General features: G+C 51.6%; 5 protein-coding genes across 5 annotated transcripts; 4 read left to right on the top strand and 1 right to left on the bottom strand.

Moving 5' to 3' along the window:
- The first annotated feature begins 368 nt into the window (after nucleotides 1-368).
- Nucleotides 369-1396, top strand: RPS25e (small subunit ribosomal protein S25e, cytoplasmic). Its single transcript, XM_005833096.1, has 2 exons — nucleotides 369-383; nucleotides 1015-1396. Exons 1-2 carry the CDS (start codon nucleotides 381-383, stop codon nucleotides 1366-1368), a joined length of 357 nt encoding a protein of 118 aa, XP_005833153.1. The 5' UTR covers nucleotides 369-380; the 3' UTR covers nucleotides 1369-1396.
- A 646-nt stretch (nucleotides 1397-2042) lies between these two features.
- Nucleotides 2043-3979, top strand: GUITHDRAFT_152413 (hypothetical protein). Its single transcript, XM_005833097.1, has 11 exons — nucleotides 2043-2441; nucleotides 2494-2580; nucleotides 2629-2723; nucleotides 2777-2843; nucleotides 2887-2934; nucleotides 3000-3080; nucleotides 3132-3167; nucleotides 3217-3279; nucleotides 3341-3449; nucleotides 3503-3732; nucleotides 3821-3979. Exons 1-11 carry the CDS (start codon nucleotides 2076-2078, stop codon nucleotides 3839-3841), a joined length of 1203 nt encoding a protein of 400 aa, XP_005833154.1. The 5' UTR covers nucleotides 2043-2075; the 3' UTR covers nucleotides 3842-3979.
- Nucleotides 3980-6602: 2623 nt separating this feature from the next.
- On the top strand, nucleotides 6603-8565 carry GUITHDRAFT_94347 (phytochrome A; the record flags this gene model as incomplete). Its single annotated transcript, XM_005833098.1, has 5 exons — nucleotides 6603-7493; nucleotides 7541-7741; nucleotides 7797-7862; nucleotides 7919-8105; nucleotides 8153-8565. Coding segments are annotated over 5 exons (1755 nt in total), but the record flags the coding sequence as incomplete, so codon positions are not given.
- Nucleotides 8566-8844: 279 nt separating this feature from the next.
- On the top strand, nucleotides 8845-9531 carry GUITHDRAFT_70670 (hypothetical protein; the record flags this gene model as incomplete). Its single annotated transcript, XM_005833099.1, has 3 exons — nucleotides 8845-9285; nucleotides 9331-9429; nucleotides 9478-9531. Coding segments are annotated over 3 exons (594 nt in total), but the record flags the coding sequence as incomplete, so codon positions are not given.
- Nucleotides 9532-9977: 446 nt separating this feature from the next.
- Nucleotides 9978-13108, bottom strand: GUITHDRAFT_163000 (hypothetical protein). The gene is made up of 12 exons (XM_005833100.1): nucleotides 12212-13108; nucleotides 11793-12167; nucleotides 11593-11630; nucleotides 11478-11542; nucleotides 11347-11432; nucleotides 11151-11233; nucleotides 10924-11102; nucleotides 10771-10832; nucleotides 10673-10726; nucleotides 10501-10587; nucleotides 10371-10451; nucleotides 9978-10305 (listed from the first exon to the last, which is right to left on the bottom strand). The coding sequence occupies exons 1-7, from the start codon at nucleotides 12941-12943 to the stop codon at nucleotides 11081-11083; spliced, it is 1401 nt and encodes a 466-aa protein (XP_005833157.1). The 5' UTR covers nucleotides 12944-13108; the 3' UTR covers nucleotides 9978-10305; nucleotides 10371-10451; nucleotides 10501-10587; nucleotides 10673-10726; nucleotides 10771-10832; nucleotides 10924-11080.
- Nucleotides 13109-13787: the final 679 nt, after the last annotated feature.

The raw sequence follows: 13787 nt of genomic DNA on the forward strand, positions 1-13787 counted from the left end.
CCCGGGAACTGCCAGGCCCTCAGTCCGATCTGGCCGCACCGAATCTTTTTACTCAACGTCAACCAGCTTGTTAGTCCTTGCAGTGAGGCGGGTCCGCTCGTGCAGCATTTTTTTCCTGCTGTAACGGTCAGCTTCAGCTTTCATTTGGAAGGGGTGGGGTATCATCACCGGCGACTTGAACCCAGTATTGCTGCAGGAGTAGTACCCTATGATTTATCTTACCTGATGGACTCGAGATATCGTTGAAGTATAGGTAAGGGAGAAGAAATCGAGCAGGACAGCAAGAGGGGTAGTGAGACTTTGACGGGTGGGGTGATGGTCCGTTATCCTCTTTTTTTTTTTAAAGGCTCTGCTGCGCGTGCGAGATCAGCACAGAGCCCATGGTGAGTGAGCGCGAGCGAGGAGGTCAAAGCATGGCGGCGATGCAGTGTGCGAACAGTGTGATGGGGATAATGGAGATGATAGTGATGATGGAGATGATGGAAAGGTGTGGGTTTGAACAAGATGTGTCTTGATTTTGTGGTGAGCGACTGGAGAGATGTTGGGTTGAGGTTGTCTGCTCTATTGCTATTGCCTAGATTGTGGTTGGGGTTGCTCGTGATCACCTTTGACTTTCATGTGAGTGAGATATTATGCTTTTGAAAATATCTCTCATATTTCCATGTCAAGATTATTTTTGCGCATATTTCCACGATTGTATCAGATTTCAATCTAGAACGCAACAACAACTCATTGCAGCGTCATAAATTGGTTGTATTGGTGATGAGTGTTCCCTTTTTTCCTTGGTGTTCTCGCTTCTGTTTTTATGGCACATTGTCAAAGTTGTGTCTATCAGAACAAACACAAGCCATGATCAAGAAGCAGTTTTGACAGTGAACAGTGACTTGCGATGTTGGGTTTTGTTCGCTGAATGGCTCTGTGTTTGTGCCGATTTTCCCTGTGACTGGTGTGATTTCGAACGACGTTGTCCTGCTTTTGGCAACATGTTATCAGAATCCTGACTTGAGGTCGCAGCCGCCTAAGCAGCCGCAGGGCAAGGGCAAGGCCGATGCGGCCTCGTCCAAGGCTCAGAGTTCCAAGAAGGACGCAGGAGGAGGAAAGGCCAAGAAGAAGAAATGGTCTAAGGGAAAGCAAAAAGAAAAGTTGAACGCTGCAGTGTTCTTTGACAAGAACTTGTACGAGAAGCTTAAGAAGGAAGTGCCCAGCTACAAGCTCATCACTCCCTCTATTATTTCTGAGCGCATGAGATGCAATGTCAGTATGGCTCGCCGGGCGATTGTTGATCTTGAGAGCAAGGGGATGATCCGTGCTATCTCGAAGCACGCTAGCCAAAGCATCTACACTCGCGCATTAGCAGGAGCTGAGTAAACAATGAACTTCTGAAAACTCTGAAAAACTATTTTGCACGTGTCTACCTGCTCTTCATGGTCTCCATGCTCACGAACTCAAAGAACATACACCCAAACGCTTCAATATTGTGCTGTCCAACCGTCTGCATATTGCTCTGGTCATACAGTTTGCCAAAGTGATGGAAAATGCAGCGTTGAAGGTTTGCGAACTTGATACTTGCCTGAAGTTAGAGGAGCATTGGACACAGCAGCATCTTTCACTGAGCCGAACTAGGATGGGCAAGGCAAGCTGCATAACGCCAATATCCACTGACATCTTCGATTGCTCTGACCCTTCCTGACTGTAGAATAATCCTCAGGCCTGAGGCTTTGAAGGTGGCTAGGCCGCGGGTGTTGCGTGTGCCGACAGTTTGGCCCAAGCTATGTTACACAGTGCGGCAAACTCTTCAAGGGTTGAACGAGATAACAAGACAAAGCCTTGGAAATGAAGCAAGAGGAGAAGAGACCTACTACTAGCCTAGCAAGCTCTCAGTGCAACCGTAGTTACTAGTTGACTTGTTCGCATTTCAGATGCCCCTTCAGATATTTAAGCAATTATACTGATGCGGGCTTATTAGAGGTATCTACAAGCCCCCCTCAGAACAATAAAGGGAAACTGCAGTAAGACACCGATTACTGAAAGGGCAGACGATGGCGTGGGGGCGTGTGAGCGCCGTCGCATGCATCATGCTGATGGCAGCGGCGCTGGGAGGTTATCACATGATGATGAAGAGGTTTGAGCAAGACGCTCTTGCTTCCTCTCAGTGCGAGAAGAATGCGACAGCAGCGAAAGATCTGCAGCAGGAGAACGCGCGGCTGGTTGCTAAACTGGACAAATTGACGAAGCAGTACCAGAAGCTCTTGACTTACATGAAGGAGAAGTGCGACATGGGGGGAGGGGACCCTACCGGAAAAATGAGCTCATTATGCAGCACGGAGCTGGACGTGTGCAAGGGGAACCTTGTTGAGGCTCGCGCAGAGCTGAAAGCTTGCAGTGGTTATGCAGAGAAGATAGATGATAAGAATTTACAACTCAAGCAGAACCTTACCAAGGTGGTAGAACGTGCTATAATCCTTGCTGATGTCAATTCTGACAAACTGAAAGATCAAAGAAGTGGACAAGCGAATGCTCGGAGAGACAGGAGCATTGATCGATAAACTCATGAGATCCAATTTTTCCAGAGCAGAGAAGGTGAGCACGTGCATCATGATTTTTGAGTGACTTTGATGGTATTGACAGGATAAAAGACTCAAATCGATGATCGAGAAGAATCTTGATGATGAAGAGAGCCAACTAAGTAGTATCTTCAAGAGCAACGGGATCAATCTGGGCAGGTGGCAACAAAAATCACTTGCCCTCCACTGATGGCCATCTGGCAAACAAACAGGAAAAACATTGATTTCCTTTCTAAACTCTCGAAAAATCGCTCGACCAGCGAGAACAACTTCTCAAAGGTAGCACATTCTCCACTTCCGCACGAGCCTGAAAAAGTATCAGCTTACCAACGCGACTAGCCTCGTCTTGAACGGTGGCAAAGACGGCAAGGTTTCGAAATACTTTTGTTCTTTGATCATCATTCAAGCAACTGACTGTAAAAATGCTGAATTCAGTTCAAAATTCAGCTCAACCTTGGAAATGGGAGCAAAGTGGACGTGAAGAAATTGAGAGACGTTCTTCCATCCATCTTGAAGGTAACTCGCTCTCTATGAACCCGCATAGGATGACTTGCCTTACCTTATCAGTCGCTGCCCCTCCCTCTACAGCCATTAGCTAGACAGGTTTCATTGTTATTCTCGCCCCTTCAGGCCGTGAAGAGAGGACGTTTAGCTCCAGAGTGACGTCAAGAAGCATCAGCAAGAACTGAAAGTTCTCGATGGCCCAAGGAGGAAGGTACGGGCGTTCTCTCGACTTGTAGCATGTCTTGACGGATTTTGCTGACCTTGCATGATAGAAATCAAAAGTGGACACCCGGCCAGACCCTGCCGAAATCTTCCGTGGGATGATGCAGAATTTCCCGAGCTCGATGATTGCGAATCACCCGGTGTTCTCCCGGATGGGAGGTCTGCCCTTCGTTGCTTTGCCCGAGCTATAGTGACCCTCATGGTTTCTGCAGGACTCTTTCCTTCCCGTGGAAGAAATCCTGACGATCCTGCGAGGGGGGAACCTTTCAACCCGTTCTCCAGGATGCAGAGAGCTCGTGGTGATGATGATGACGAGGAGGACGATGACAAAGTCAGGCGCTCTAGAATTTCCCTGCCGTTTCCGGCAGCACGATCTCCGTTCCAGGATCGATCATCTCCCATGTTCCCTTCGTTTCCAGGTCATCTTCGCCCTCCTTTCCAGGTGCTGCAATTGTGCGCTGCTCTCCGACTCGCTTGTCTGACTGCTCGCATGAAAATTCTCTCCTCCCCCCCTTCTTCCCGTGTTGCAGAATGACGACGATAACGACTAAAGTGCTGAGGGCTGATGTGCGGCATGCCGCTGCCGCCGAGCCTCCGTCGAGCAGCGTCGGACGGCTCCACGGAATGTCGGAGTCTGCCGACTCTGACGTGGTCTGTCGAGTTTCAGCTCGGACTCACCGCGGACTCCAGCGGCCGCGCATCACCCGGCCGGAGCCAGGCTGTCAACCGGCCGCACTGCTGAGGCACTGCCGCAGTGTATCCACGCATGGCAGCGGTGGATGATCATCCGGCGGACGGGGATCCGACCGAACCCGGTTCGATTTCGACGAGGCCCACCCGGTCGAGCGGCGGTCACCGCGGGCCGGCGCCTCTGCGGCCCGGTGCTCAGGGTCGGGCCCGGCGCCGAAATCATGAAGCCACCCGGCCCCCGGGCCGTCCAATGACGGGCCCAGGCTCGTGACGGTGACCGTTGCTAGCCGCGGCCCGCCCTAGTAGCCGGCCGGGGCCGGCACTGTCAGGCCCGTTAGTGTGGCGGCCGCTGAGCCGCCGCAGCCACTGAGGCCGCGCAGTGCCAGGACAGCGCCGGCGCAGTACTACTGTAACCGGGCCAGTAAAGTTTATCATGAAGTCAGTCCCGTACCGGGTGCCACCGCCCGGCCCGTCCGAGTGATCCGGGAGCCGCAGCAGGCGCGGCCGTCCCGGGCCAGCGCCGGGCCGCCGCGGCCCGCGCCACGCGGCCGCACTGCGCGGCGCCACCCGGTGAACTTGTGCTCCGTCCGATCGCAGTGCCACGGCCCGGCGGAGTCACCGAGTCCGATGGTCGGGCCCCGGGCTCAGTGAGCGCGCCGGGCCGGGGCGCGGCCGCCTGCCACGGTGCCACGGTGACTGGCCCACTGCACTGCAGCCTGAGGCCCGGCGGCCCGTGAAACTGCCCGGATCGGAACTTTGAAGTTCCCGCCGCGGCGACTTGACCGTACCGTACCGTGACGGAAGTTCCGGGGCCGGAGTCCCGTCGGAAATGGAAGTAACTTAGCTCAGCCAACCGTTAGGGCGGCAGGCTGAACGGACTCGGACGGTCATGATTCATCCGGCGAGCCGGGGCTCTGAGCGGACTCCCGAGCTACGAGTCCGGGACCGCGGCGTACTAGGCTGCGCGGCGGCGGCGCCGGGCGGAAGCGTGTAACTTTGAGTAACTGAAGAAGCATCATCTGAGTACTCATGATGAGCGCTTCCCCGGGCTGGCAGATGATCGGATCATATGGCTATCCGGCGCCGCCGCCGCCGAGTCGGCCCGGCACCCATCTGATCACCGTGTGATGCGCCGCCCGCCGCGCGGGATGATGATGCGGCGCCGCCTGCCGCGCGCCTCAGGCGGCCCGGCTTGTCTTGCCAGCCCGGCCGGGCGGGCCTCGCCGCGGCCGCGACACTACCGTCACTGCCAGGCTGTCAGTGCCACCGTACGGCACTGCACCCGGTCTGAATCCACTCGGATTCAAAGGCTATAGCCTTTGACCAGGCTCAGTGATTTTTACTCAAAGTTAAGTTAAAAATGATAGTGACTGGCCTAAATCCGAATCCGATGATCAGGGATATGCTGAAATATTGTCGGATATTTTGAAAATTTGAGTGATTTGACACTCAAATTCGTTTCGACTCCTCGCAGTATATATATTAAAAGTAAACTTTTAAAACTTGTACCAATACGCTAGCCAGTGCAATAATACCGTCGAGTCGATAATAAATGTTTTTAATTATAAGAGTTTTTATTCGGAGTAGATTCCGTCGCTTTGTAGTTCGAAGGTTGCAATATCACAACGTTTGGTGATGGAGGCCGGATGAGATTGTATGAGGTTCGGTGAGCCCCAGCGACCCCTGCTTGAGTATAAACTCTTGAAGGGATATAGTCAAATGGATGTAATAATTTTGACAGTCCGCGCATGAATCCAATCTTCTCCAATCAAATCTTCAAAATGCCCTCATTTTGTCAAATTTACATATTCAATTATGACTGTTGAGCGTAAAATGTGTTTGATGTAGCACCTCTTGCGCAAAATCTCTTTTTCCGAAGACCCCCTCTTCTGACCGATTTTTCGTAAATCGGGGGTCCAAAATCACACACCGGTTGTAGTCAACTTTTAAGTCAAATCTAGTCTACTTTAGAATCATTCTTGCTAAAATCAGCTGATTCTACTTGCTTTTCGTTTAACCAACCGCGCGACGGTCGCATCGTCATGGCGCGAGAAGAGGATAGGATCTAGGCGGAGGATTTATGAGGCTGGAAGAAGGAAATGGCTGAAGTTTGGTCAACCTGACAAAGAATCTGTCTTCCTCCTGACTTAGTCTCTTCTCGTGGATGATTGTGCGCATGAAATATGATTGAGAGTCCGAAGATATGGCCAGTTGCAACCCTTGAAATGAGATTACGCTAGGACCTGGCAAGACTTAGAGTTTGCATACAGATGTAGTGAGTCCACTTGAATTGCAGTGGACATCTTAGACCTCTTATTACGCTGATTGACTGACGATTTTTCTGAGCAGTTTTACTGTTGAAATATCACCTGCAGCTTGACGCAGTTTGCTACTCTGTGAAGTCGAATCGGACAGACCACGGAAATGTCCAGTTCATCTCAGGAATTCATGTCGGCTCGAGCCAGACAGCTGCAGGCAGATGTGCTTGTGCATGAAGTTTATGAATCTGGTGGTTCAAACATGTCCAATGAGTCCTTTGGAAGCAGCGACAGCGATTTCAGGTTCATTCCCAATGAAGCAGAAATGGAGCACTATGCGAGAGTTCTTAATAACCCTGGGCAGATCATGCCTCATGGAGTATTTCTTCTTGTAGATGAGTCTGACAAGTTGAAGATCAAAGCTGCCAGCTCAAACACAGACAGCATTCTTGGATGGCCTTGCGAGGAGTTGCTGGGAAGAGCTATGCTGGATCTGTTTGAAGAGAAGCAGCGAATCGAGACGGCTCTCGTAGCCAAGAGCCTTGATCTGGTGAACCCCATCACTGTGAACATTGCCAAGAGGACCGATGATGACATTGGAGGAACGGTAAATCTCATCATGCACAGGGCTGCGGACGGCCTCGTCGTTGACGTCGAGCAACTGGACCCTTCCGAGAATGCCTTCGCTGCGCATCAGCGTGTGCGTGCTGCTATCGATCGTCTGAATATGATGGACAGCCAGCAGAAGCTATGCGAGCAGGTTTGCAATGACTTCTTCGACATCTTCGGCTACGACAGGGTCATGGTGTACTATTTCCATGAAGACTGCCATGGGGAAGTCGTTGCTGAAAGGACCGTTGAAAATCTTGATGACTCGTATCTTGGTTTGCACTATCCTGCTACCGATCTTCCGCAGCGCATTCGTGACCAGTACAAGTCTGAGCATGTCAGATTGATTATGGACAGCAATGCTAACCATTCGGACATTATCATGCTAGACAAGAGTAAATCGTCAAGCACCATATCTTTGGGTGGTTCTACACTTCGAAGAGCGCACAAGTGCCATTTGGAGTATTTGAACAACATGGGTGTTACAGCATCAATCGGTCTTGCTCTCGTAGTGAAGGATCAATTGTGGGGACTGATCATTGGTCACCACATGTCTCCCAAATTCGTTTCCTATCAGATGCGAATGGCAGGAGATTTCTTGGCCCAGGCGTTTTCTATGCGTGTGGCAAATTTGCTTGACCTTGAGGTGAAAATATGATCATGCGTCAAATCTTCTAATTCAACTTTGAACAGGCTCACAAAAGGCATGATAGGAACCTTGAATTGCATGCCAAACTTTGTGACATCATGAGCGAGCAAGGAATGAATCCCGGCTTGCGGCTCAAGGGTCTTGTGTCTTCTGCGCCAAATCTGATGGATCTTGTTCCTGGAGTGTCCGGAGCTGCAGTTAGCTACCAGGGCAGAATCACCTCAGTTGGTCAGACACCCGGGCAGGTGACATTTCTTGGCGGAAAAGGTTTCTTGCATGTTTTGTTTACTTTGTTTGCAGACTTCCATCCGAATGATTTTGAATGCCGTACAAGCAAGGTGGATGAATTCTTCTGACGGCAAACAAGTGAGATCCCTCTGATCTACCCTTGTGTTGCTTTGTTAAAAGTTGTTCCTTGTCAGGTCTGCTGCTGGGATAAGATGTCCGATTTGAGCGAGTCCTTTGAAACGTTTTCAAACATTGCAGCTGGTGTTCTGTTGGTTCCTGTCCTCGAAGATGGAGTTTTGATGCTTTTCCGTCCTGAACTCTCGACGACGATCAGATGGGCCGGTAACCCTGCAGCCCCTGCTTCGCGTGAAAAGAAGACAGGTGTGATCCTTGTGTCTCTCTTGCCAGGAGCCTCACTTCTTGCTCAGGTGCTATGCATCCTCGTGCATCTTTTGAAATCTTCTCGGATGCAGTGAAAGGACAATGCGCACCTTGGCTGAAGTGGCAGGTTGATGCTGCGTCCGGCCTTGGATTGCTTGTCAACGACCTTGGACGTGGCAGCGATCTTCCTGGAACCGATTTGCTCGAGCGTGTAGCTGATGCTCAAATGAAGAACAAAACAGAAGCAAGCTCTGCACGTACTGAAATGATTCACTTGATGGATTCCGTGAAAGCCCCAGTCTTCGGTTTGGATTGCGACCTTCGAATCGTCCAATGGAACAACATGTGTGTGCAGTTGACCGGGTTTACCAAGGAGGAAGCGATGGGAAAGAACTTGCTTGATTTGGTCCCCAAAAAGCTGCAAGAATCTCTCCAATCTGTTCTTAAGCATGCACTCCGTGGGGAACAAGTTCGTGCGTACGAGTTCAGCATCTCAAAGGCGCGTGCTTCGGAGCTTCCTGTGATAGCTCGCCAGGTCGACCTGTTGTTGAACGCATCCGGAAAGTATGATACCAATGGAGTCTGCACGGGAGTGAACTGTGTTTGCCAAGACATCACTATGCAGAAGATGTCCAAGGGCAAGCAGGAAGTTCTTGGGGCTCAGTTGGAGCAGATTTCTAAGCTTGCCATTCAAATGCAACCGAATGGATTCGATGCCACTGAATCACAATTTGAGTTCATGCCAAACAAAGAAGACGCTCTGCTGGGAGAAGGCGCGTTCGGAAAGACTTATAGAATGAAAAATACGATTGATGACATGGCATATGCTGTCAAAATGATCAACGTGAAGAAGCTGCAGAGAAATGGAATGTCTGTGCAGTCTTTGAAGAGAGAAGTTCAGATGCTTCTGCAGTTGAATTCCGCATACATTGTTCGTTATTACACATGCTTCATGCGCAAGAACGGCAAGTATTTCTGTATTGTGATGGAGTTGGCTGCTGGTGGAACACTGTCCGAGCTAGTAAAAAAGCGAAGAGCTGGAGAAGTACCTGAGGAGCGTATACGTATGTTGGCGCACCAGATGGCCAACGCTCTGGCGCATATTCATTCCAAGAAGATGCTGCATAGGGATTTGAAACCAGACAACGTGCTGTTGTCAGGAGATGGTTTGGAGATCAAGGTGATTGTCAGAATTAACCCTGATCTGTGTCGTGATGTGATGTAGGTAACGGACTTTGGTTTGGCTTGTGTTGCATCTTCTGCTGGAGCAAACTCCAGAGCTGGTACTTTGACGTATTCCTCGCCGGAGAAAGCAGGATCCAAGGTGAAAACCACGTTTTTTAGCTAGCTGCGTGTAAGCCCTGGTTTGCAGGGTTACGACAGCAAGGATGATATCTGGGCGCTCGGCTGTATTCTGGTGGAACTGATCACTGGCGTTCCACTTGGAGCTCGATGTGCTGGAGGAGTCTTTGCATTCAACAAGGAGCTCATTGCACGAACAATCGCTGAATGCAAACAGGAAAGTCAACGGTTGGGCTCTGTAGTCGAGATGTTGCTCAGCCTGCAGCCCAACTCGCGTCCTTCAGCTGAGGAAGTTGCAGTCATGCTGGAGACCAAGAGGTCCACGAGAGTGACCAAAGAGGAAGCTGAGGAGTTCTGCGAGGAGTACCTCTGCTCGATCTGTCAGAGCTTGGTGGTGGATGCTCATACTATGTGTGAGGATGACCACGTGTTTTGTGGCATCTGTTTGAAGCAATGGCTGAAGACCAAGCAAGTGTGTCCTACTTGCCGTAAGCCTTCAACCCACATCCGCAGGCAGAAGATTGTCAACAATGTCGCAGAGAAGCTTGCGCAGAAGTTCCTCAGTCCGGAAGAGCTGGAAGAAAGGAAGGAGAAGCAAAAGGCCTCTGAAGTAGCTATGGCTGAAGAAGCCACTCGTGTGCGAAACGAGCTCTCAGAAAGCTCTAGGGGTGCTGGCCAAGTTCCCTGGGTGTATCGTTCTGGCGTTGCACAACTTGGAAGTGGCTGTACTTTGCTCCTGCATCCTGGAACAGGCGCATTGGTTGAACTCTTCCACATAAATGGATGGTTTCGATTCCGTGCGGATAGAAATGCGGAGCCTCGTTGGTGCAACAGCTGCTGTATCATCGGTGAAAGTGACTTTGGAGCTCCTGATATCGTGGAAGTATTGGATGCTGGCCAGGTTTGACCAGAGGCCTTCTGAGTGCCCGACTTTCTTCTGACTTGTTTCTGGTTGGTGAACACCAGGGTCGAAATGTTCCGTATGATGGCATCGAAGACTTGAACCAGAGTGACTTCTGGACCTCGAGGGTTCGATCCTCCAAGGTGAAACAAAGAAGGGAGTGGGTGACGACGATGGTTGACCAAGATGTAGGTCGTGCTCTCCAATGCTGACGAGGAGACGCTAATCCTCCTCCCTGAGGGAGGTCTCATCTGGCTTTCTCACTACGGCATGGACAAGGTTGTATGGTCCCTTGCTGTGTGATTGGCTTGCTAACTCCTCATCTCTTCCTTCCCCCCACTTACTTCCCTTTCCTCCCTCTCAGGGCCTAGTTGTCAAGTCATCACTCTCCGCCTCCCAGGACTCCAGTGCTATCGAGGTTGCAAAACAAGTGAAGAAAGTCCGCCCCTGAAATCTCCGCAGGTCATGACCAGAGACGCCGCGCGTTCCATGCTCGGAGGCGATGTTGACGCACTGCTGATGAGGTGACCACACCAATAGATCCATAGCTACTTGTTTAGCCTCGTGTAGAGAATCTAAGTTGCGAGAGTTTCTTACTTTGGTATTCCGTTTCAGCACTCAATCTGGCTAGGCTGGCAAGAGGAACATGAAATGATGACTTGATTGCTTCAGCATCAAGCTCGTAACTTTTGCTTGCTGTTTGTAACGTTTGCATAGTACACCTATCCTGTAGAGATCCTAGCCTCCCTCTACTCCTGGCAACATGTCTCCATCAGTTGGCATCCTTAGTTTTCCTGTCATCACATTCAATCGCTGCAACGACAAAAGTGATAATGTACAACTTGTGCTGGTCGTGCTGAGCGCGCAGGTCCTGCAAGAACAAGAGGAGCCGCCGACGTTCTCCCAGCCGTTCAATTCCCAACTCCTGCACACAAGTCAGAGGGAGGGAGGGAGTTAGAGCAAGGGGGGAGGGAGGGAGGTAGCCAAAGGAAAGGGGAAGGGAGGAAGGGGAGAGAAAATTGCAGGAGGTGGGGGTACCGTCTTGATCTCCTCCTCGTCGTCCTCCGTCAGTGTAAGCGCGACCCTGCCGTCGATCTTGGACTTTTGAATCGCTTCCACACAACCTGCGATGCTCCATCAAGGGAAGAGGCTCCGAAGAGAGGTCCCACCTGCAAGGTCCGCCTTCTCAAGCATGTAGCAGAGATCGTCCGTGCTCCAGTCTGCCGGGTTTTGGCTGGAGAGGAGAGTGAGGAAGACGGCAGAAGAGGAGCGAACTCTGCTAACCTAGGCGCAGGCCGCATGCTGTATTTCTTCTCCCAATCCTGCGATGGCCAAATTTTGTCAGGAGGGAGGACACGAGGCAGGGCCAGCAATAAAGATGAAAATGCATTATGAAACATCGAGGCAGAGTGGCAGACAGAAGGAGGGAACTGGGAACGAACGTGATGATGGCAAGGGATGGAGGAGGTGGAGAAGGACTGCACCTGCAACGCAAGTTTTCGAGCCTCCTCCTCGTCATAGGTGAGGCTCTTTGACTCCCCTGGGCTGGTGCTGACACTAGCCTCGTCCAACCGGAGAGAGGAGCTGGTCTTGCTGAAGGCAGCCTTGAGCCGCTCCTTCTCCTTTGTCCAACCCCACAAGGCGATGGCGAAAGCTGCTGCTGAGACCGTCAGCTTCAGCGCCATGTAAGGGGTCGCCGTTGTGCTCTCCACAATCACATTGACAGGCCCCTTGATAACGAAGGGGTTGGGGACGATGTCAAGGAACTGCGAGGCGAACATGTCGGGGAGGAGAGGACGAAATACAGGATCGAGGAAGAGTGGACGGAGGGGGTCGAGAATCTGGATCGTCTTCACCACCTGCAACATGGTCAGAGACGACGGGAGGAGGGACAAGCAGCCACCTCGAAGGTCTTGGCTGGAACCATCGCCACCCACGCGTTGAAGAAAGGGAGGAGAGAGGCCACGAGAAGGCCCAGGAGCGAGCGGGCCCGAGGAAAGTAGGCGATCATGGAGGCGACCAGGGCCGTGAGGGCCGTGAGGAAAGAGGAGATTGTCCCTAAGAGGACCGGCTGAAAGAATGCAAGGCCGGCACCGAGGAACATGGAAGCTGGTGTAAGACAGACGGCGAGCATGTTGAACATGAGCACGGTCACAGCAGTTGCTGCGGAGAGCGCGATCCAAGCTGAGGATGCGATGGGGTACACAGCCATGCAGACGAGGAGGATGAGGACAAGCTTCTTGGGGGAGTCGGGCGTCACCCTCCTCACCATGGCTGCCACCCTCTCCCTCCTCTCCGTGAGCCTTGCTATCCTCGCTGGCATCTTCTCAATCATCTTGCTCATCTTCCTTGAGATCTTCGACTCCAGTCGCTCCATCCTGGCAGCAAGACGTTGACGCTTCCTCTCCGCCTTGTCCTTGAAACGCTGAAGACCAGGAGCAGGCTCGGGGCTGGACAACTCGTCAACCATATGGAGCAAGCAAACTGTTGGGGAGGTTCTGCGACTTCGATCCATCGGAAGGCTCGAAGGTGATGAAGAGAGAAGAGACGATCTTGCAAGGAAAAGACCAGGTTGGAAGCCATCCACTAGCGCCAGGCCAGCGATGAGACACCAGGTTCTTATGGCTCCTGACATGCTCGACTGAATGGTGATGGTGGTGGAGTTGTAGCACCTGCCTCGTGCTCTTTCTGTTGCAACTGCCCTGTGCTGCTCTACCTGACGGGTTTGTTTGGCTGAGCGACGACAAAGAGGGTGTGACGAAGGGCTTCCAATCAGCTGTCCGTCAAAAGTAGGATGGTGTCTCTGCACAAGGGAACGAGGATAAAATCAGTATCAACAATAGAGATGAAATACTTTCTCCGCGTGTCTCATGAAAAAATTCTAGTGCTACAGACTTCCTGCTAAGTATATGATGCCACGCAAGCAAACCTGTCACTACTCTTCTGTTTGAACATCCTTCCCGGACAACACCTGCAAACTCGGAGTTGCAACCCTTGGCTGTTCTTCTCCTCCCCTTTCATGCTCTTTGGCCCGTTTTGACCCTCATGTGCTCGATGCCTCACCTAACTCATCTTCATCAGCTAATCCTCGATAACTTGTCTGTTCCTCTCTCGATCTTCCCCTTCTCACCGCCTATCTCCCCTTCTCTCGGGAATCCCTGCCTCGACCGTCCCTTCATCTTCCAACATACCCAGCCGTCCCTTGCCCTCCATTGCATCTACTCTGATCCTGGTCTCTGTGCATTGTATATCTTGTCCTCTGTTCTGTCCCTCACATCCTCCGTCTCCTCGCTTCCTCTCCCTCCGCTCCTCCTTACCTCACTGGATGTTCGCCATGCAAGGCTGTAAACGAAAAATTGCAAGGTGGGGGTACACCAACTTATGGGGTGGGGTACAAAATTGACCCATACATAAGGAGTGAAGCGAGTCAGGAGAGTAATTGAGGTAGGGTAATGACAGGTCAAATATGGGGTAGTGAA

This window comes from Guillardia theta (genome assembly GCF_000315625.1).
Source record: "Guillardia theta CCMP2712 unplaced genomic scaffold GUITHscaffold_31, whole genome shotgun sequence".
Taxonomy (NCBI): Eukaryota; class Cryptophyceae; order Pyrenomonadales; family Geminigeraceae; genus Guillardia; species Guillardia theta.